Source organism: Anastrepha obliqua, chromosome 2 (assembly GCF_027943255.1).
Source record: "Anastrepha obliqua isolate idAnaObli1 chromosome 2, idAnaObli1_1.0, whole genome shotgun sequence".
NCBI classification, from domain to species: domain Eukaryota; kingdom Metazoa; phylum Arthropoda; class Insecta; order Diptera; family Tephritidae; genus Anastrepha; species Anastrepha obliqua.
The window spans coordinates 81515051-81539371 of record NC_072893.1 but is presented as its reverse complement, the minus strand read 5'-3'; the positions used below and the strand labels follow the sequence as shown (position 1 = coordinate 81539371).

General features: G+C 34.1%; 1 protein-coding gene across 2 annotated transcripts in view; it reads left to right on the top strand.

The window, feature by feature from the left end:
* LOC129239306 (uncharacterized) overlaps window positions 1-24321 on the top strand; it is a 115078-nt gene that overhangs the window by 78971 nt on the left and 11786 nt on the right. The window contains exon 3 of one of the 2 annotated variants that reach the window (XM_054874717.1): window positions 18475-18531. The exons of the other annotated variant lie outside the window; for it this stretch is intronic. Within the exon in view, the coding sequence (XP_054730692.1) occupies window positions 18475-18531 (57 nt within the window). The remainder of the gene's footprint in view (window positions 1-18474; window positions 18532-24321) is intronic. 2 annotated transcript variants of the gene reach the window in all.

The window sequence follows — 24321 nt, the reverse complement described above, 5'->3', positions numbered from 1 at the left end:
AAAAAAAAGGTATAATACTATTTAGTTTTGGGAACAAGAAATCCATTATTTTTGCGTATAATTTTTGCGTAAACGGCTTAGAATGGTTTTGGATTCAATCTTAAACTCCTGGGCGAGGGTCATTTTCGTATAGTTCAGTTATCTTATCGACCCTCTCGACATTATCAACATTTTTTTAATATCAAAAATGCCTGAATGAAGTCGACGGAACCAAAATTGCACGTGACTTCCTGATACAGCATCGGCACATTCCCAATTTCAGCGGCCTGGTTTGCATTTTCGCCTTTATCAAAGAAAAACTGTAAAATGTACCGAATATTCTCTTTGTTGACGCCCATTGTTAACTCCTTTTCGCTCTCAACTGAGTGAAACTCAAAACAGTACATTTTTTTTAGTGTGAAACGTCACCTTGACAACGGGCATAAACTTTAAATTGTTTGATCGATGCTTTACGAGATATCGATCACTACAGCCATCTACCGATAATTGTAAAGATAATTGTACAATCAATGAAGTTCGCCCAGTTTTACCCATTTTTACGAGTACCCTGGAACCACTTCTATTTGTCATCACGTCCAATAACACCTATTGTTTACCCACACTAAATTTTGTTTAAACCAAAAACAAACCAAATGAAGATTTTATAAAATAATATAAAATGTTTTCGCGATTCAACAAGCTAGAAATTGATTTAAGACTCATAGTTTCTTCAGCTCATTTGCTTAGAACTTCGCGATATTCAAAAAACAAAAAAAAATGCATATAAAACTGACCTACCCTAGTATATACCTACAGATGGTTGTGTATGAGTGTTCATATACACATAAATGCAGCAAATATGTTTAACTGCATAAACTGCAGAGGTCTGCCATTTTAAGCTGCATCTGCTGAGAATGCCCGATTTTGTATGAATTCACTTCCCTAAATACATATCTACGCATTGAAAAGAAATCGTTTATAAGAAACTAAGAAACAATTTTTTCTTAAAAGGAGACTCGCTTTTCCGCTTTTTTTATAAACTAATATAAATAGACTATATTTAAAAAATTATTCTCAGACATAAGTATCCATACATTGTTATTGTATAGTAGCAATAGCTAAATTTTTCAGCTGCATGAAAAAAATATAGCCTTAATAACTCACAAAGATTTACTTGCTTACAAAAATTACTTCATGTGCATAACGGTAAGCTCTTCCGCACACTTAAATATGTTTGCACATACACACATTGCTTCATTAACTGAGTTTAAATATTTATCTAAGAACATACATAACTACTGTTCCACATAGACCAGCGTATGTATGTATCAGAATATAACAAAATGAGAAATTTGTGGAAAATTGAAAATAGTGAAAGTCTTTTTTTTTGTTTTTGTTTTAATTTCCATTCTTTTGGAAGATTAACCTTAATTGTTTTCCACTCTAAAACTTTTTAACACTCCCACTCTTTGCTGATAAACCCACACAAACATACCCATTGTTGGATGTGCGTGTGTTTTCTTTGCTATGTAAACATACGGCTGCTTTCATTAAGAAAACATAATAAAATAGGGCAAGATAGCTGCATATGCATTTGTGTGTATGTACGAATGTGCACTATATTCTCATGCATGTCCACACATACCAATATATGTATACATACACACTTACATATTTGGTGCTGTAGATAATATTTTCCTAATGGCGCGTGACTTTGCAAGCAAAATATTTATGTGCTTTTTGTGAGCAGCCAAATGTTGTGCCCATAAGGAAATCTTCAAGTATAGAAAAAAAAATGTACATGTACACACATATGGACATATATGTATGTACATACATATGAATATTTGAATGTTAATATTTGTATGCTAATGACATTGCTTTGTTACCATATTTCTTAATTATGCGTAGCATAGTAAAATGCAGTTTTACGATTTTTTTTTAAATTATGCAATGGAATTCTTATTCATGGGACTGCATTGAATGAGATAAATATTCATTGAGTATTTATTTTGTTAGTTTTATTTTTGTTGAAATATAATAAGTGTTAAAATTTTCCTAATAGCTTTTAAGCATTAATATTCTGTTTAGAAATGCAAGCCAATAGATAAAGTTCTAAATCCGTGACTCCAGTTATCTAATGGTAGATATCATATCAAATAACCAGAGCGAAAGAAAGAGAGAGAGGAGAATTTAATTAGATTTAAGGGGACCCGGTGGTCTAGAAATTTCATAACATCGATTTTTTGTTTTTTCGATATTTCGAAAAAACATGATATATGACGAATATACTACGAAATTTTCATGCAAAAGTTTCTTATTTATTAAAATTAAAAAAAAAAAAATTTCATTTTTCATTTAAAAAAAACGTACTTATTGTATGGACAAACCCGCTTCAAAATTGAGCCGAAGAGCCTTCTAATTACCAATGTGGTGAAATCACTTCCTCTAACGGATAAAGGATAAATTAGTGCGGATGACTACCGATTCCAAGTCTGCCCGACACACAAAGAGGCAAGAGGTTAGACAATAATATCGCGTTTTGGCAAGAAGAGAACAGGGTCAGAGAAAGTGTTCAACGTTATCCAGCTCCTCCTCGCTTCGCAACTGCGACAAATGTCATTTTAGGGAAATCCCGCATGTTTTAATGCATTCCCATTACGTAGTGCACGGCGATGATACAACCCCCCGGACTTTTGGAAGGCCGGTTTGGATTCATGAGGGACCTACATAGTTCTGTGCTCATTCCTTCTAGGCCAAGCGTGTGTATATATTTCGAAAGTGGGCTTCGTGGTCCATCTACTGTTGGCGTGCTCGATGTAAACCGTCATGATCCATAGCTTGCTGGAGGATAAAGGAATACCCACATATATATACATACACATTCATATAAGTAAATAATTAAATAAATAAAATGTTTTTCAGAATATTCAACTTTGCATCCAAAGAAGCAGCTGTCCGAAATATTTATTGTGTTATATATTATATTATTATACAGACATTTCGAAACCGACATTTCAAAAACATTATATTTGAGTGCTTCAACACCCTCTTCAGGTGTTGAAAAGCGCTTACCACACATTTTATTTTTGACGAAGGTCAGTGGGCGATAAATCCGGTGAATACGTGCAATGAGTTCATAATTTGTTCTTTTTCTCCTTGAAATAATCAATTGTTCGAATTCTTGTTCGAGAGCTTGCGTTGTCTTGGTGAAAAACGAAGTTTTTCTTTAGCTTCTGTCGAATAGTACGACGGCCAACGCTGCAAACTTCACAACGAAATGGTCATGCAAAATCGTTTGTAATTGACTTTTACTAATGTCCAAGACAACTTCTAACTCGAGGTATGTCACTTGCCGATCCAGCTCAATAATTTCTTAAAGTTTGCTAGAGCCACAGCAGTTGGTGGATGAGTTTCACGGAATTCGTAACTAAGACCAACTAGAAATGCCTCGCAAGAATTTTGCGAACCTGTCGCATGCGGTCGTTGTTGTTGTTGTTGTTGTAGGAACATAAATAGCATGCTGCTGGAGTGATGATAACGGAGAACTGAGTGAAAGATTCCACAAACTTTTACCACTTTACTCACGTATGTACATAAGTTGCACCATCTCTATTTTAGACGTTCTCTGAAATGCCTTTTGCCGCAGTTGCGGTGGTGAAGAGTAAATCGATAACGTATTATCTCTTTTGCCGTTCCGCTCGAATAAAATGTAAAATCTCTATCTTAACAACCATTTTTTTGAGAGTCAGAAATCAACGGATATACGACCTTTTCAACCTTTATCGATTGGAGTATTGGCAAATATTAACAGTATAACTTTGCAACTGAAAAAGTTATTTATAGAATAGTTAAAATTTAAGCGAATTAAAGAAAAAAAATTTTTAATAATTTAAGACGTGTTGCAAATGGTTTTCTGAATCGTGTCATATTGCATAGAAATTTATGGGTGGCGCTGATATCACCCAGAAAATTTTTTAAATACTGTTATCTCAAAAACTGAATCCAATCTGACAAAACCAGAAGTGAAATCATCTGCCAAAACCTTTGCCCAAAAAACCAGAAAATCCGGCCACAGTGTAATATTCACACAAAAAAAAAAAACTGGATTAAGTACTGAATTCACTAGGAACTCATGTGTTTCATTGATGAAGTAATATTCTAAACGTCACCAGGAATCGCTATTTGGGAGAAGGAGTACAACCAAAGATCATCTGTTAGCTCTTTAATTGTTGTTGGCTTCTCGACGTAGACCTATTCTTTCAAATAACTCCAAAGAAAGAAGTCCAACGGTGTCAAATCACATGATCTTGGCGGCCAATTGACATCGCCGCGACGTGAGATTATTCGGCCATAAAATTTTTCGTGCAAAAGAGCCATTGTTTCGTTAGCTGTGTAACAAGTGGCACCGTCCTGTTGAAACCACATATCGTCCACATCCATATCTTCCGATTCGGGCCATAAAAAGCTCGTTATCATCTCACGACAGCGAACACTATTCACAGGAACTGCCTGCCGGCCTCATTTTGGAAAAAATACGGCCCAATGATGCCGCCGGCCCATAAACCGCACCAAACAGTCACTCTTTGTGGGTGCATTGGTTTTTCGGCAATCACTCTTGGATTATCATTCGCCCAAATGCGGCAATTCTGCTTATTGACGAATCCACTGAGATGAAAATGTGCCTCATCACTGAAAATCATTTGCTTTAACTAACTTTAACGCGCTGCTCGATAGATACATAATCTTTCCATGGTTCAAATTGAGCTAGTCTGAAATTGAAAAATGTCAAATGAAATGCAGGAAAAACTTGGCGTTTAGGTGTGGTTTACATTCAACATCGGCCCTTGAAATTTAACCACCCTTTATTTGAAATTTGGGAACTAATAGTATACAAACAGGCAAGGAATGGCGCGCGTAAAGGGCAAACTAAAGACTTCAAACGTTTCTTTTTAATAATTTTTTTTTAAATAATATTGGATGATTCATTTTGCGTCACCTTGTATAAGAATTTTACTCAATGTAATGACTTGATAAAATAATTTAAATTACTGTCGCACTCAGTTTTCATGCTTGTAACCATCTCTATATTCGAATAATTTAAATTTTCTCGCACGACCTGGCGGTTCGCAATGCGAAAAACCTATCACAAGTCAATAAATACGATCCGTGCACACATACTAACATTATTGCAGTAAATTATTGTATATACATATGTATATGTATATAAACACCTTCTTGTATTTGAAATAACTTGAGGCACAAATACTCATATCAAAAATGCGTATCGCAATCGCCAAATATTTACACAAAAAGACAAAAAGCGAACAAAAAGCGAACAAAAAGCTACAAAATGTTTTGACTGACTTCCACTGCATTGACAAATAACTGGAGTGCGAGGGCCAAAGTACGATTAAATTTCAACTTATTTACTTGTACATACAGTTATATAGGGTGATCAATCACGAGGTGCTTTTTTCAATAGTTAAAAAAAAAAAAAATGTAAATTATGTTCAAAACCTTTATTTATCATTTGAAAGGACATTCTTTGACATTTACTTTTTGAATATGACTTCATTCAAATGTTGGCCGCAACTACGCTTAAGGTGGTCCATTCTGAAGGTCCAATTTTCAATCACTCGTTCGAGCATTTCGACTGGTATGTCGTGAATAACACGCGTAATGTTGGATTCCAGAGCTTCAATCGTAGCTGGTTTATCAGCATAGACCTTGGACTTCACGAATCCCCAAAGAAAAAAGTCCAAAGGTGTGATATCACAAGATCTTGGTGGCCAACTCACAGGTCCTAAACGTGAAATCAGCTGCTCTCCGAAATGACTTCTCAATAAAGTCATTGTTTCACGAGCTGTATGGCAACAGAACGCTGATTTTCATAATACAGTTGAACAATTTGTAGACGTTGTTGCGGTGTGAGTCTTTCCATGATGAAATGCCAAACGCTGTTCAACAAATCCACGATGACAGTTTGCCACAACTCGCGCGCGATCTGTAAAAAAAACGCAAATGAAAAAAACTCCTCTTAATTGATCACCCTATACTTGTGCGTGTGTATGTATGTATAAGTGAAAGCTGAAATATATGATTTACAAGTAAAAAATAAATACATACATATGTACATATGTATAATATATAGCCGCGAGTACGTACCCATGACGTTAATGATTCCATTAGAACGTATGTTAGGAATTTTCAATGAGCTGCAGCATTGCAATACAAAAGAAGTGTAAATACAGACAAATAGAGCTGACTCAAAACTCGGCAATAAGACGAAACGCGCTTGAAAAGTGTGGCCCCCAAAAGGCAAGTGCGGAAGAATGTGAGAAAAAAAGTTTCAAATGTACATTTTTAAGTGGGTATTTAGGTAGTGAAGTGTTAGAATGCGCTGAAGTGGCTTGGTTGTGAATGTAGGGCAAGGAGGTGCAGAGAAAATATAAGTACTTGTATGTATGTGTGCATGTATTTATGTATGCATATGTAAACAGCAAAGTATTTTGAGCAATCTGCTAACACTTGAAGCACGTGGCAGTGTTGCCAAATATTTTTTCTTTATTTTGCATCTATTTCTGTGGCATGTAAACGTGCAGCATACAAAACTAGTTGACTGGCAGCAGTTTTACAGCTTGCATTTCGATGAGAGAAAATAGAGATATTTACTGTTGAACCCAGAGCACATATAAACATACATACATACTTGTATACATATGCACGCACACATTGTTTGGACAAGAGTCTGTGGCAGATAAAAAAAAATAGAATGCTTTTCAGCGGCACGTTAAACAACATCGTTCCAAAAATAAAAAAAAAAAGATTTCGAAAAAATTAAACATTCGGTTGCATAGAATACGTAAATCACGAAAGTTCTATAGCAAATCATCATGGAAGCTCAAAAGCAAATCAAACTCGAAGTCTTTACTTCTTTAAATATTACTTTTTAAAAGGTAGAGCTGTTGACAGCTACATATCAGTGGCGGCCTGCCGGTCTGGCAATTAAACGTTTTAGAAATTGGATATACACATATTTATAGTAGAACCCCTAAATATTCAATTCCCTTGAAAGGCAACACGCCTGCAAGTGGGGTCTCTAGGTGTGATGTGACTTGTGGTACCTTGAGCTGGTAAATATTTGACATGTAAATCAATCCACGCCCGCAATTATCAATTTATTTCATTCTCAAGTGTACACACACACGCGCATTCATATTTGTTTGCTCGCACATACTTACATACATGCACACTTTTAAAGCAAGCAATAATTAGTTGGGCGTTTCAACGCCTTAATGTAGGCAATCGAGCAGTGTAATGTCTTTTTGTCGGCGTATGAGTGCCATGTACAACTCGAAAACAATTAAAAGTTTAAGTTTACATTTACTAGAATACATTCGAAGTGATAATGACGCATGGGCTCGAATTTCCTAATCTAAATGTGCCCCAAGTGTATACATACACTATGGAAATTGATTGGCAGGCAGATTACGTTATGAATGCTGAAGGAGGCGTGGGAAAGCGAATTGACAAAAATTGAAAATATCAAATGAAAAAATTGAGACGTTAGTGATCGATTAACACTATCAGCAATTGGTTGTGAGTTAATTAGAAAAATTGTAGTACGTGTTAGTTTAACCCCATTCTAGTGAAATATGAAATATTAAGAACAGACACGTAATTATTCATCTCTTCTTGGGCAAAGCATACTCTCATCTTTACCCACACTTCAGCGCCCTCATTGATCTCATCACTCAACGGCAATGTAGCATGCAACCACAAAATGCGCGGCAGTCTCGACACCAACACCAGATTTGATAAGCACTAGGTGGCACTTTTTCGTCAGACAGCAACACAAATATGCATGCACATACATATACACATGCGTGCATACACACTACTGTATACCATATATGTATGTAAGCGCCCAAATATTTAAGTAAATGCCAGCGAACACATCTTTCAGCACATTAATGTCAAGGCGTTCGACATATTTATTGATCCTGTGCGCATGTGGCCCAGCAGTCTGTTGTAAGAGCAAACAAAATGGAACAATTTTGATTTTTTTTTTTCAAATGAAGCATTGAAATAATAAACACATACCAGCACTCACTCACACGCATACATGTATGAGCGAAGACAAGAAAAACACATCAAATATACTTTACTACAGTGCTTTAGAAGTGTTAGGCGTGCATGATGTGGCTGAGGCAGCAGTAAGATAACACGCATACGTAGATACATACATACATTTATACTTGTACTGCCTCGACTGATTGCTGGCAACTCATTGCTTAGTTTTCATAATAGTTTTCTGTTTTCGATTGAGACTGCGACTGCGGCTGCGGCTGAAGCCGAAGCAAACAAAATGCAAATGCGCTTCTAAGTGTAAGCAAAACAACAATCAAGAGTAGCTCTTTGAAAACAAAAATAAAACAGTGAAAATTAATTAACAGCGCTGCCGCAGTGTGCTGGCAATCACAGAAATCCAGAAAGAAATCATTTGTTCTTTGTTTTAGTTGCATGTTGTTTTTTGACTTGTGAGCCATATTGTTTTTGTAACTGCTGTCCATCATGTGATGTATAAAATTGATCGCCTGGGAGATATTAGAGGACTTCGTAAAATATGTAGTATGTATGGGTGTATGTATGTATGTTTGTATATAAAAAGCATCTACATCATTTGACCAAGACCGAAAGTGCTATGCTGAATTAGAAGAACAAGAATAAGCATTTGCTGTATGTAGTACATACATATGTATGTATTTTCATTTAATGTTTTGAGTAAGAACAAGTGTGTGAGTGATATGGCACAATTGGCTTTCCCAATCCTACACAAAATTTAAATAATATTCTTATATTTCTTTGTTAACGCAATTTACAATTTGCTCCCAGTTGGGCAATTTATTTAAAACTTATTTTTCGTTTAAAAGAAAAAAATGTTATATAATTTTATGATCAACAAAATTATTATTTTTTGATTAAAAAAAAATATTATTTATAGGTATAACAAAAGATATTATGTCAGTTCATAGACTTATAAATATTTATCAATTTCTTATTACATTTTTTTTTGTTTTTGAGTATACACCCTACGAAAAAAGACAGCACATGAACATTTTGATCAGTTTTGACTCTGTTTTTTAATGCTCACTATTTTTACATAAAAGTATAGCTCATTGTCTAAGAAAAGCCATTTAAATTGAACTCTCAAATTTTATATTAAAATTAAAAGAAATTCACAAACTTTTCATCTCAATTCCACAGTTTTTAAATAGAATTCCAGGAAGGATTTCTAGTACGCAGATATAAAACTCATTGAATTTTAGTGCAAAAAAGTACATGTTTGAAACTGCTAAAAAATCTCCTTAATTATTTCCTTTTCAGAGTTGCGCAATTTTTCCATTAAAAAAATGCATTTGTTTCCTCTGTATGAAAATTGTGTTCTATAAGGAAAAAGTATGCACAACACTAATACAAACACAAAATTGTAAAAAAATCATTTTTTGAAGCACTTCAAACCTACACTTCACTTATATTAAAATTTAATAGGTTATAAAGCTGCATACCCAAAATAGTTCTGCAAATTCTGATTAGAAAGCTGGACATTTTGATGAACAAACTATTTTTGAATTGGGAATTAATTAAATTTAATTTAAAAAAAAACATTAAATGTGAAAATATATCATCACAAGGAGTATGTGGTTTTTTGTCGGCGAGGGTTTTCCAAAGAGAGTGGATCAAAAGGCAACACCAAACGTTTGTCTGAGGTATTAACAAAACTTTTGTTTAGTTGAAAGGCCTATCTCAGCAATTTTCTACGGAATAGCACATCGTTCAAATTTCCGCCGTAATTTATCTGGCGGAATTTGTGCTATAGCCTGGATGATGTTGGCTTTGACACTGCATTCAGAATAGTGCGTCATTGATCTGAATTTGTCGATTATAACTCTAAATAATTTTTCCTTTTTCCCATGCCCCTCAAGCATGTGCTTCAGTTGTTTTGGCATATGCAATATTTGCACATAAATACTAATTTTTTCTCCGACAAAAGCCGGGCGTTCTTTGGAACTAAGCTTCAAAAACTGCTTGCCTGCGTTCAAAAGGACGGCATCCTTCGATCCAAAATAATCCCCTTATAAGTGCCGATTCACGATTTTCATATCACTGCCGCAGAGATTTTAGTATACAGAAAGATTTTGAAGCTCCATTGAAAATGTATAAATCTGAAGGTGGAAAATTGAGTAAAACATTAACTACTTCCTCTGGCGTTTTAAGGAAGGCTTCTGGGATAGCAAGGCGAATCAAAAGCTGCAGCTTAGTAAGTAAGCTCACCAGGCACCTGCGCAACACTAAACAATTGCCTTCTTTATTCAAGAAATTAAAAATTTATCTTCCAAATAATGCAAAAAAAAAAAAAATTTAAAATGTATGGACACAATCATCTACTCCCAATACGATAGACAAACTCTTTCGGTACATTAGTTTAAAATGTAACAATCAAAAAACCGCAAAACCTTGCTCCGTCTCCCTAGAGTATGCAATTAAAATTTTAATCAATGTAATTAATGGCGATTTAACAAGTAATTTCATTATGCCAAGAAATCGAGGCAGAACAAAGCAAATAAAATAAGCATTATAGCTGTGTATTTGCCATAAATGTGTAGGTATATGTGTGTACTTCCGAAACGACAACCCTGTCGACCGGTTTTAGGCCAAAGCAGAGCCCTATAACACACAAACATCTGCGAAAAGCCATTTTATATGAAAATAGCACAACTTGTTCTGCACTTAAAATTTACAGCAAACAATCACACCTACATACCATATGCGCATACATGCGTACATATGATACTTACAATTACACGTACAAGCACTTAATTAAAATTTCATGTCATGGCTTCAATTTCTACTTATTCAGAAAATTACTCCCCACAGACTGTCTCACTAGCTGTGGCAATCCCGACAGATTGACGAGCCTGAGCCTATATATTTAATAACTACTTGTACACACACATACTCATATACATATGTATGAGTATTTTCAGCCGAAGACACAAATGACTAAGAACGCCAATGCGATGCTTAAAGAAAAGCAAACAAAATTAAAAGCATATGACTACAATTTGACTAAAATGCTCTTTGGGGCTTTGTGTGGCAGTGTTGACAAATTTTAACTCGGCATCATCTACGCCCACACTTGTGCATGATATGTTTGCCCGCATCTACGTATGCACACTGGCATATTTCACTTATGTATGTATGTATTGGAATTTAGTTGCTCTTGCGCCGCCTTAAGCGCACATCCTTTTTGCTGATGCCTGCTGGCCGTTTGAGAGCGCCACTTATGTTATGTAAAATCAAATCCTCGACAACTTTTCTATAAACACTCGGCATTTAGCACTTAGAATGTCAATCCGTGTATAGCAACAAACTATGCATGTTCCTATGTACATACTTATATATGTGTGTGTGCATGATGTATGTATGACTAACAGAAGAATGTGAGCTCAATTTTGAGATTTGACATAAAATGTCAGTTGTCATTTGATGTTCTTGGAAACTGCTTAACTTTTTTGGGAAATTCTTCAAGAGCATCTACGTTTTTCTTTTATAAATTCACAAATTTCACAGCAAATGAGTTTGTGTGTATGCACAAGAGTTAGGAATGGCATGTGGTGGTCTATGGATTTTTAAATTTGTAGTTCTAAGTTTTAAGTGACGAAGCACAGCTGAGCTGTTTCGGCTTTTATTAACTTAGTTTTCAAGTGCAACTTTTCATATAAAACGTGGAAGAAGTTGGTTTTTGTTTTAGAGAATTTTATTCAGTCTCAGATTTTTTTTCTTTGACTAGCATTGCTACAATTTCTTTCAAACCTGACTGGCAAGGAACTTTTTATTTATAAAATATGTTGTAATTTTTTTAATATTTTTAAATATACTTTAGGTCATCTCTGTCTTGGTCAAATTTGTCATTTACCTTCACATATTCAAATTTCAAACTTTTTAATCAGAAATTCTAGAAAAATTTTGTGTATGCAGTTTTATAGCCAATCAAATTTTTGTTTGACAAGGTGCAAGTTAGAAGTGGCTCACTTTTAGCAATTTTGATAATTTTTCGCGTTAACTTTTGACAGTTTTTGTTGCCGGTTTTGCGCATTTTCTCCAACAAAACAAAAAAAAAAACAACATCAAGCATTCCTTATATGAAAGAAAATTCTTATTCATTAACAAAAAAAAACAAAATGATCAAAAATCAACAATCAAGTACAAGTAAATACATATTTTCATAAAATCAAATATTTTTAATTGGTATCGCAGTGAGTTTTTTATATAATTTAAAAGATGTTGTGAGCTCTGAGTATTTATCTAATTTTTTTGTATACATATTGTTCTCTGTTTGAGATTATGCAACTTTTGCAGCGAATAAGCAATTGCGCTGGCTAATACCTTTCCAATTTTCTTTATTCCGTATTTAAAAATAGCACATATACTTCAGTATAAACAAATATTTTGCTATCAGTTACGACATAGGCATATAATTAATAACAATTTTTCCCAATTTTATTTATCTCTACTATTCTTTGTTTAATATTTAGTTATTTAAATTAATGATTCAATATTAAATTTGGAACAAACTTACTACAAATTCAATTTTAAATTAATTTTATTATTACTAATAACTAGAGATCGGATTCTTATGCTCTGTGCATATTTTGTTTAACATCACATGAAGTTTGCACCTATGTAGGTAGAAACTCATCATTAGACATCAGATTCTTATGCAAGTGCGTATTTTTGTTTAACATCACATGAAGTTCGCACCTAGGTAGAAACTCATCATAATAAAATATTCAATTTGCATAAAAATCCGATCTCTACTAATAACTTAGGTTTTTGTAAAGAAAATGCTCACCTATATTTCGTTAACTTTAATTAAAAAAAAAAAATCCAACCTAACACCAAATTCTATCATCACTCTACATCCAATCATCTATCCAAATACACACAGCTGCATCAGTGAAAGTGCACACATGTAAACACCTCAAAAATATATCTCCATACACACATAAATATATACGTACAATCTTAATTACTACCTTTGACTCAATTAAAACCGCCTCTTTATCGAAGACACACACTACGCACATCACATACATACACACATAGCTATGTATATTTATAAGTACATAAGTACATGTATACACAATTATTTACCTGCCTACCATTCAACACTTGACTGTCAAACTAATTGGCCAACTGCTCAACTGTTGCCAGCTGTCAACACCCAGTCCAGCCCACTGGCCGCAGCACACAACACAATGTCACTCAAACTCACGTACTCACTCCTAACATACACTTACTTGTACAATAATACAAATTCCGTTTGCCTTAATTGCCACTTCAAGTAACCAGCACTCATTTGATCAATCTCGGTCATTCAGTTACCCAGTCTTTACGTCAGTTCATCATTTCTCGCTACATTACGCGCTCAGATTTGCTCATCATCATCACTCCAGTTGACTTCTACCGCACCACATCTCAGTTGCCGTTTTCATTGTCATTAATCATTGCTATGCATAAATTGTCAAATATTCATGTAATCTCGTAAATCGCTCATCATTCGCTTTCGCATTCTTGCTCTCCTCCCCCTACGAAATGAAATTCAAATTCAAATTATCAATTTTGCATATTTATAAGGTACTCTCTACCTAATAGTTGGTTAGTATGTGGAAGCGGCAATAGCAACAACTGCAACAACAACGAGAGGAGTAACAGCTTGTTAGTAATTATCGAAATTTATAATGTAAATATTAACTGAAAACATCTGTATGTGTTTGTTTTAAATTAAATCAAAATAATTTCCATAACAAAAATTATGTGAATTTGTAATGGATTGCGTGCAGTCAACTCACCTGCCGAACCAGGGAGCTAAATTCATACATCTATATGTGCACATATATGTAAATAGTATATACATGTATGGATAGGTGCATTTGTTGGATTAAGTTTTTTTGGTGGTGTGGTGCTTGCAGGGATTTCAAACCAACAACCTGCCCAAAATTATAATTTATGCGTATTTAGCTTGTTAATTAGGCATTTAAATAATGTAGTAATCAAAATTTATCCACAAGATAAACAGCAAGCGGCAAGTTACACGTCAAACGGTCTGCATGTTCATTCACACAAAGACACATTGCTACATACTAATACATATCAACTGATCATACCGAATAACAGCAGAAACAGCAGCATCAAATTGTCGAATGGGTGATGTTAATTAGAGAAGAACTCGATTGTGAAAAATACCTGAATTTACATATATGTATAAGTAAATGTGTGTACATATAATGAAAAGATTATATATATGCATATGTGTATATAATTGGTTCTTACACACTTTTTGTCCCACAAATGAAGGCACCTACAGTTTTAGCCCTACTCCGAACGACAAATGTTTTGTGTGAGGAGCTTTTTCATGGCAGAAATACACTCGGAGGTTTGCCATTGCCTGCCGAGGAGCGACAAATTAGAAGAAAAAGTTTCTTCATTTGGGTATTTCACTGAGTTTCGAACCTACGTCTTCCGAATGGTAGTCGGGCACCAACCATTCGGCTACGGCGACCGCTTGATTAGAGATCTTGAATATAAGGTGAAGCAAAATCAATATCTTTTTACTAAATAAAAAATATGAGTTTGAGCGATGAAAATTATTATTTTACCCTTAGGTGCTCCATTACTTGTCTGTTTGTAGTTTGTCTAGTTCCGATTGGGTGAATAAGATTGCACCACTTTGTATCTTGTATAACTAATTCACGGATTTTGGTGAATAACTAGAAATATAAAACAATTCAGAAAAATTCATCAAAATCTCCACTTTTTTATCACAATTTTTAGGAAACTTCTATACCGACTTATAGCCCATTCTATTTTACTATAATGAAGTGCAGATTTCACATGCCTCACGGGTTGAACTTTTTTTCTTCAATGTGACTTCAATTTTTATTCACGCAAATTTCGTATAATAGGCCTCTTTAATTTGCCACTTCTCTGATCGCTATCGCTCTGCTCTTGACAAAAAATTTGCATATGAAAACAGCCGTTATCGAGCAAGATTCGCCGCTAGCGAGTATAACATAAAAAAACTGTTATAACTTACTATTTTCACAAACAAATATAATTTTTGGCAGCTCTTTTCCAGCGCTACCGAGATATGTTTATTTATTCCAATTGATTCACCTATTCGCTTGAAGAAACGTAGGGTCATATTAAATGAAGTTAAAAGTGCTGATGTATGATGTACGAGTATAATTCTTCTTGGCACCAGTTTTATGCAAACGGTTTCACACGGATGATTTAAGTACTCACATGTCGATTCAACTATCGATTTCTATAGGTTTATATACATTTTCAACCAGAGCGAAATACATCTTCGGCGCTAATTTTTCCAACTTTTGTGGTTTCTCGGCGAAAAACTGCGACAAGTAATTTTCACAGGCTTCTCTTCAAGCCAACTTTACGCCATTAAGGGAGTTCTGCATTGACCGAAACAAATGGTAGTCCGATGGTGCAAGGTCAGGGCTATATGGTGTAAACTTCCCAGCCAAGCTCTCCCAGTTTTTGCCGAGTCATCAAAGATGTGTGTGGCCTAGCGTTGTCCTGATGAAAGACGGCGCCCTTTCTGCTGATCAGTCCTGGCCGTTTTTCGATTGCTTGCTTCAATCTCATCAGTTGTTGACATTAAAGTGTAGAATCAATCGTTCGAGCAGGCTGGAGCAGCTCATAGTGGATGATTCCTTTCCAATCCCACCAAACACACAGCATAACCTTTCGAGGCGTCAATCCTGGCTTTGCGACCATTCGTTTGTTGAGCTTCACCACCCTTACACCATGATCTTTTTCGCACATTATTGTCGTATTTGATCCACTTTTCGTCTCCTGTTACCATTCGCTTCAGAAATGGTTCGATTTCATTTCGTTTCAGTAAAGAATCGCAGATGTTAATTCGGTCCATTAAATTTTTCACAGACAATTCATGTGGTACCCAAACATCGAGCTTCTTTTTGTAACCAGCCTTTTTTAAATAGTTCAAAATCGTTTGATGATGAATGTTTAGTGCCTTGGCGATGTCCTGACAGCTTATGTGACGGTCCTGGTGAATCTTTTCCATAATTTCATCGACTTTTTCAACGATAGGTCGACCGGAGCGAGGTGCATCTTTCGCATCGCAATTTCCAGAACGGAAGCGAGCGAACCATTGTTGTGCTACACGAACTGATACAGCATCGTCTCCGTAAACTTCACAAATTTCATTGATGGCTTGCGTGACATTCTTCCCTTTTTCATATAAAAATTTCAAAATATAGCGAATTTCTTCATTATTTTTACTCATTTTTGAACAGCTATAACTTTTTTTCAACTTCTCCGAATTTAATTTTTTTTTGGTTAAATGAATTTTAAAATATCACCTTTCTAACACCATATGATATGACACAATGTGATTGGTAGCACTGGAGATAGATGATTCCAACGACATCTATTGACAAAATATGAAAAGACTTTTTCGACTACCCAATATTATCGTACATTTTTTGTATATTTTATTTGAACATTTTGGTATAAAAGATAAATAATTTGCACGTACGCTTCTGTTAAGTGTTTGGCCGAGCTTCTTCTCCTAATTGTGGTGTGCGTCTTGACGTTGTTCCATAAATGGAGGGGCCCACAGTATCAAGCCGACTACGAACGGCAGCAGCTTTTTCATGACAGAAATACACTCGGGGGGCTTGCCATTAGCTGCCGAGGGGCGACCGCAATTAGAAGGGGACTAAACACACTTTTAAGAACATTTTGGGAAACATTTTTTTTGGAATTTTCGAAAAACATAGCTTCAGATATCAGTGAAAAAAATTTAAAACAATCTGGGGAGAAATTTTTAACAACACATGAAAATTCTTACCACAAATTTTTAACAAAATTCTAAATTTTTTTCGAAAGTTAAAAAAAAAACAGTTTTTCCCAAAAAATGTTTTTTAAAAAGTATATTTCATTCTAAAAAATCAAAAAACAAAAATTGTATAAAAATATTTCACTTTAAAAACTCTATAACAAAGTATTCAACATTGCATAAATCCCAAATTAAAAAACTTGTTTTCACAGTTGACTTTTAGTTTACTCGTAGGACTTTATTACTTTATTTACCGCTTATATGTACTACAAATGTAATATTTGTATGTATTTATATATATAAAATTCTTAAAACCTGTCCCTTAATACTTGATTGCATACCATTAAAATATGAGACTTTTTATTTATACCTGACACCTTATATACTGTTTGCCCCAATTCGTGGCATGCGCCTTGATATTCTCCCACAAACTGTTTATTACTTTTCTTAGTTTTTTAGTGAAATTCTTGAAATGGATTTTCTCTACGTCATGCATATTTTAAATATATTTTTTGACTTTGGTAAACTTATACCCAAAATAGAGCTTGTAAGAAACTTTGAAACAAAATTTCAAAATTTGCATTTTTGTAAGCAAACGCGCTTAGTTTTTATGAGTATCCACCAAACCACCCCATTGAATTCGAATTTGACTTAACATGCGACCTTAGTACCTTCCTATCACTGCCCGTTGCCATTGCCTTGCGCTGCATGAAATATGAAACCAAAAGTTCGTCAACAAATTTTGTGTTTTAAATTTTTGCGACAAACAACACAAATGTTGATGTTTATCTTACAAGTGTTGACAAGCCACGCTGCATGTTCATTATATTGACATTTATGTAGGTATGGTGCCCAAAAAAAAAAGAAAAAAAATACACCAATAAAAGTAACAACAGGTTGAACGTATTACATTACTTTGTTTAAAACAACAATGCTAGAATAAATCTAGTGCAATATCACTAGTCAAGCTTTAAAGCATGAAAATGAGCAAATTGATATAAAGTTTTTTTTTTTTTTGGTATAGAGGAATGTAGCATGCACTAAACTATGTAAACGTATATGCATGTCCACGCATGGATATTTTATTTTATTTTATTTTTCTTATTTAATTATTTTTTGCATGCAGCCTTGACTTTTTCTGCAATCCAACTACACCGCCATCCAGCAACACCTCGAATTTATGTTTTGCACTTAAACCCGTTTTTTTTTACCAAAAAATAGCACAAGCTAAATTTTTCGTTAGAATTTCAATTATTTTTTTCTTCACTTCCTTGTCTGTTTCCTATTTGTTGCATTAAACACTGCTTGCTTGTTTTACTTAGTTCGCTCACTGTATGAAAATATATCCATTTGCAATTAGAAAGCAATAGAAACACCAAAAAACAAAAACAAAACTAGAAATTCTAATTTAAACTTTTATGCAACTAAAACACATACTACAAAAACTACAATTTCATTTAAATAATAAAAAAAAAACCATTAAAAAAAGAGAAAACGAAATCAACTTCAAAATTTCTTTCTTTTTCTTCTTTTTTACGTTACAGATGTGCATCACACCACCTAATATCAATAGTTATATCCCAGAAGCGTTCAGTTTTCTGGTGAGTGCGAACTAACTTCAATTTTATAAAAAAAAAACAAAAAAAAAATTATGCATACCAACATAAAGTTAAAATTGCTTAGCTGCTTCATATTTATTTAGTGCTTTTACTAATTTGGCTAAGGATTTCTATTGTGTAGTACCTGGATATTAAAAAGTGATATGGCCACCTAGAGATGCGCTAGATAAATGGTGTAGAGGTATCGAGAAATTGTAGAAGGCTTAGTTTTAAGTGGAATGCGCAGCCTTACAAATTTATGTCGTCTCCGCCATGCAGATGGCTTTCGTGAGCAGCTTTTCATGGCAGAAGTATACTCAGAGCTTCGCCATTGTGTATTACAGGGGGCGCCCACTACCAGAACAAATCTTTTCTATGATTCGATGTTTCATGCCCGCTGTGAATTTCGAACTTACGGTACCCGAATGGTCAGTCAACTATGGCAGCGGTCGTTGAGTAACAGTGTTTAGCGGCATTTTTTTTTAATTACCACTGCGCTTGTTACCAGATAAATAAATAAATAATAAATAAAATAAAATAAATGCGGCAGCCGTAACCGAATGAGTTGGTGCGTGCTTACCATTCGGGACTGGGTAGGTTCGAATCTCCGTGCATGAAACACTAAATTGATAGAAACATTTTTGTCTAATAGCGGTCGCCCCTCGGCAGGCAATGACAAGAATCCGAGTGTATTTCTGCAATAAAAAATCATCTCATAAAAAACATTTTCTGTTGGGATTCGGCTTAAAACTGTAGGTCTCTATCGAATTGTGGAACAACACCAAGACGCACAGCACAAATAGAAATAGAAACCCGGCCAAACACTAAAAAAGTGCTTACAAATTTAAGATTGTCTATGGAGCCTATAGAACGAGTATAAGGTGGCGCAAAATTAATCATCCAATTTTGTTTTTGAATAATTTGTTTACTAAAAAAATGACAAAACTGCTTTTGAATGTGATTTTGATTACTTGTCTCAAATATGACTGACGTACGACGCCAGTTGCAAAAATTATAAATCTTCTGTTCGGGTGATTAACTCTGCGCCACCTTGTATAATACTCAAGCCTTGTTTGGAAGTAAAAATTTTCCAATTAGCGCGAAGGATGTGCAAAAATGCCGCTTTTTCGTGCCTATGTTTTTGAAAACGTCATAATAACAAATATTTACTTAATAACTAAACAATAAATAATAGTAAGCTGCTGTGCTGCGTAATTCGATTTTGGAACCAAATTTGTAAAATTCACTCTTCAATACAAAACAAAGCAAATGGTCTTCCAAAATTTTATTTGAACATCGCTATTTTTCAACTCAAGCACAACATTTTCTTGCAATCTCTTAGATATTATTGAGTTATCATAAATAAATATTCCACATAATAAAAATTTCAGAAAACGAGATACGGAAAAAGGCACTTTTTGGCGGTGCTTTCATTGCTGGTAGAGTTCAGGCTATAAGACCTGGTTACAGCATAAACAGAAGCGAACAAATTTTACAGCGACATAAAATCGATAAACGAAGCGCTAATTGAATTACTTGCATATCGCAATAATTCATTCAAGCTACTATTTACATTCGTATTGTACACTTTGATGTTGTCCCACGAATTGTGAACTTTACAGTTTTATGTCCCCGAACGGCAGATCTGCTTTATGAAAAGCTTTTTTATGGCACAATTACTCCTGGAGTTTCGTTATTGCCTGTCGAGATGCGGTGGCTATAAAGAAATTATTATTTATTTACTATACATTGCATTTCTCATACAGTCTCACCTGATTATACCTTACCATCTTCTAATATCACTGCTGATCTAAGAACTCGTATTGCTGTTGTTACTGCTGCTTTCCTACCACAGTATCTAGCCATACTGCTGTGACTATTACAAAATCTAGTATACTATTTAAGCCAGTATCTGTCAATGATGATTTCTTTATTGAGTGTCTACTAATCTCTGGGCAGTAAATTTATTCAAATTAATTTTTAAAAATAAATTTATATTAAGCTTTTACAAATTTTTTTTGGGATGTATATAAACATTTGTAGTGTTTTCAACACTTTAAAAAACGTATATATATTCATATATATTTTATACATATTTACATAAATTTCGATCAAAGTTGCTGATGCTGATTCATCGAAAAGAATTTCGTTGCTAAATTGCTCACGCTAAATTTTTTTCTTTACAAACAAAAATTTACTTTTTTTAGTTACAAAAAAAGAAAATTTAGTACAAACACTTTTGTTCACATAATTAAGTTTCTATTTCTTTTAAAAAAATTCGCCCACGTTAAATTTTTCGCTCGTCAATTTTTTATGAAAATATAGTTCATTGTGTAACAAAAACTCTACATTTTGTCCAAAAGTTAAGAAAATTTAACAAATTCCAAAAAATAGTCCTCAGAATTTTCATGCTTTTAATCAGAAGCTATAAAAAAGCTCTGGGTATGGAGTTCTATAGCTCGTTTAGAATAATAAAGGGAAAGTTTGGTGTCGTTAAGAAATTATACTGATTTAATTCTTTTTTTTTGCATTCTAAGTTGTGCATTTTCTTGCATAGAAACTACTTCCGACCATGTGCTTTGCTTGTGTGGCTGATGCTGCTATATTTGCGCGAGCTTCCAATGCCACCGACCACCAGCTGTTTACTGTGTAGCCTTCTCTTTCACATTCTTACTTCTATAAATTAGTTAGTATAAAACTATACGCTCTTAGTTCTGTTTTTTTTTTGTTAGTTTCGATTCATCAAAGCAAATAGAAGCTGAAAATTGTTGTTGAACCAAGAACTGGAACTTTGAATTCATTGGAAGAAATATATGGGACAAAATTTTGCTTTAAACGTTTCCAGATGGTCGATAAAATGTCGTGCCCAGGTCATCGTTCCACATAAAAAATGGATGACAATATCGATATTCATTGGACTGTACTCCTTAATTGAGTTTCACGCATTGGGCGTATTTTTTACAATGTCGTCGATTTTTCTAAAATTGACCTATTTGTAGGCTTGCTTATAATAAAAAGTAAACTGAAAAAGTTAAAAATTAAAAAAATTAATAATTTTGAGATTTATTCAATGTTCAATCAAATTTTGGTTCTTGTTAGGAATACTAAACATGGTTTCAGCTATTAACTACAAAAATAAGAAAAACAAAGAACGGCTTGTGTTTTTTTTTTTAAATGACAAAAAAAATTCATCCTAACATTTGTAATAAAAATGTTTGTTTTTCTTTTTTTTTTACAAAAAGTTTTAAAGTATATTCTATCTTACAAAATTAATAAAAAATATTAAAAAGTGACAAAGATATTTCACCATAATTTTTACCATTGAATTAATCTAAAGGTTACATACTTTTTTTAATTTCTTCATTTTTCTTCTTATATAATCAAGGCCACAAATAAACCTTTTTCAGAAAACTCGACGACATTGTCCAAAATACTTAGATCACTTGACATCGAATCGCTCCATTACTACTTTCATGGTCTTGCTGATCTCCATAAAAGAGAAAGGAGAAAACGATCCGAATTTCGAGAGAATATGACATGGCATGGATTCTGAAATCTGAAATAAAATATTTTATGTCTTCAATATTTTTGTGTAATAGCCATAGCTCGTAGTGCGCGTAGGTAAATAATTTCGAGCTACTGCGTTTTTTGCAAATCATCTGGTCGGCCCATTTAGCATGACTTAACTAGCATAATGGATCTCAAATTGGTAAAAACACACCTAATAGTAGCTGCCATGTCATTAATCGCGACTGGTTTATGAGCACTAAGACTAGCGAGTTGACGTGTCAAGAGGTAAAATCAAATACTTTATTCGCACCTTTAACGATAACGCCACCTCTATCTTCAATTAAAAAATATATACATATATGATATGTTCAGTATACATTTCACTGATAGCTTCTGCCTATAAAATCTACCAGAAAATGAGTTTTTCGAGACACATCGGTAGTTGATTAGTTACTGTGGTTAGTGATTTTGTTAGCTTCAAACAAAGAATTTTGCTTTTCCTTAAGCTGAAAAGGCAAGGAATCCCATTTAGCAGTCGATATGCTCTGTGTACATTTTCTACTGCACATTGATTTTATAATTCTCCACGATTTCTGCAGGTTGTGCAGCTATAAAATTTGTGCATAACAATTGACAACTTAAGCTGATTGGAGATATCAAAATCAGGTATATACTTGACAGCTGACTTAATATATAGCGCGATGTGAAATTTTATGCCTAAATATTCCTAAAACAGATACCCGTTTGTTTATATTAATATATTCAAATTAAACATGAAAAGCCACAATTGCAAATATTTATGAAGGATATACAGCAACTACCAGTCCTACCATTGTAAAAAGCTTTGATGCTGATTTAACATTTTTTTTTTTTGGACTGGTTCGCCTACTTTGGGTCAAGTCAAGTCCCATTCCAGCAGCAGCATAATTTTTAATATTACATTTTTTCATCCTACCGAAATAATTAGTTGCTCTCTCTTACTCACACCGCAATGCCTTCTGCGTGACGATCCTTTGGTGCTGGCCAACACGAAATATACATTATATAAATAGAAATTTGTGTGCGCATGTGTGTGTGTGAACTGCGAGACTCGATTTTTTTCGTAGTTAATTGTGCTATAAAAAGTAATGAGTGCAACCGAAATGCTATGAAATGAAAAAGATACCAAAACAAAACAGGCAGCGCTAAAAACGAAATTTTTAACAATGTTTTTTATATGTGCACTTATGTGTACATGCTAGAAGTGCCTCGAAAATTCCGAGATTGTCGGCAAATAATCCCGGGATTTTTAACTCCTTACGAAGAATATGACATGGGAGCAAAACATCTCCGTTTATAGCAAAAAAGGCAACATTGACTAAAGTATTTGTTTTGTATGTTTGTATGAAACACTTTTCGCTTTACATAAAAATGTACATTTAAAGCTCTTTTATTCATTTTTTATTATACAATATTTTGGGAGATCTTGTCAAACAATAGTGATGCAATTTTTTTCGACGAAATTTTTTGCAAAATAATGAATATCTAAATTTCGAGATTAGTGTCGGAATCCCGGAACTTGAATAACGAGATCCCGCGTATCCTAGAATCGTAAAAATCGTGAAAAAAATTACGTCCCTATGACATCGCATATTTGTAAGTTGGTGTGCAACACTTGCTGCCAATTTACATTCTGCTCATAGTTGGTTTGCCGCTTGGTTGTCCATTTATATTTGCACCTTTATGTGTGGTATACTCGTATATTTGAATTTATTTTTGCTCCGCATGGCACCTCTGCTTCTACACTTTCCGCCTTCAGTGCGCATACTTTTATAAAATATGCATTATGCACTTTGTTTTAAATTTTTGACTATGCGAAATTCGCGTAAATAGCAAACTTGCCGCAATGGTGAGAGTAAGTGTGGCAGGTCTGTGGAGATTTGTTGGGGAAATGGAAATGGAAATGCGAAAGTGCGAAAAGGTTGCAGATAAAAGGAAATTAAAAGCGGTAGTTAAGAGGAAAAAAATATTTGAAAAAGAAGTAGAGAGTCAGCGAAAAAGAGAGTCTAAAGTGGTTGATGTTTTTAAAAGGCGCTGCTTTTGTTAATATTTCAGTATTCAGAAGAGCGAGTAAATCAGCAGATCTAATGGCATATGAGGCGAAGTAATCAGTTGGAAGTTAAGGTATTTTGAGTCGAGTATTTTTGTAAATTTTCTTTTAAAGAAATATTGCATTATTTTTGTAATTTGTACTATCAATAAAAACTAAAGTATTAGGTTTACGTTAAAGAATTTTGTATGTTT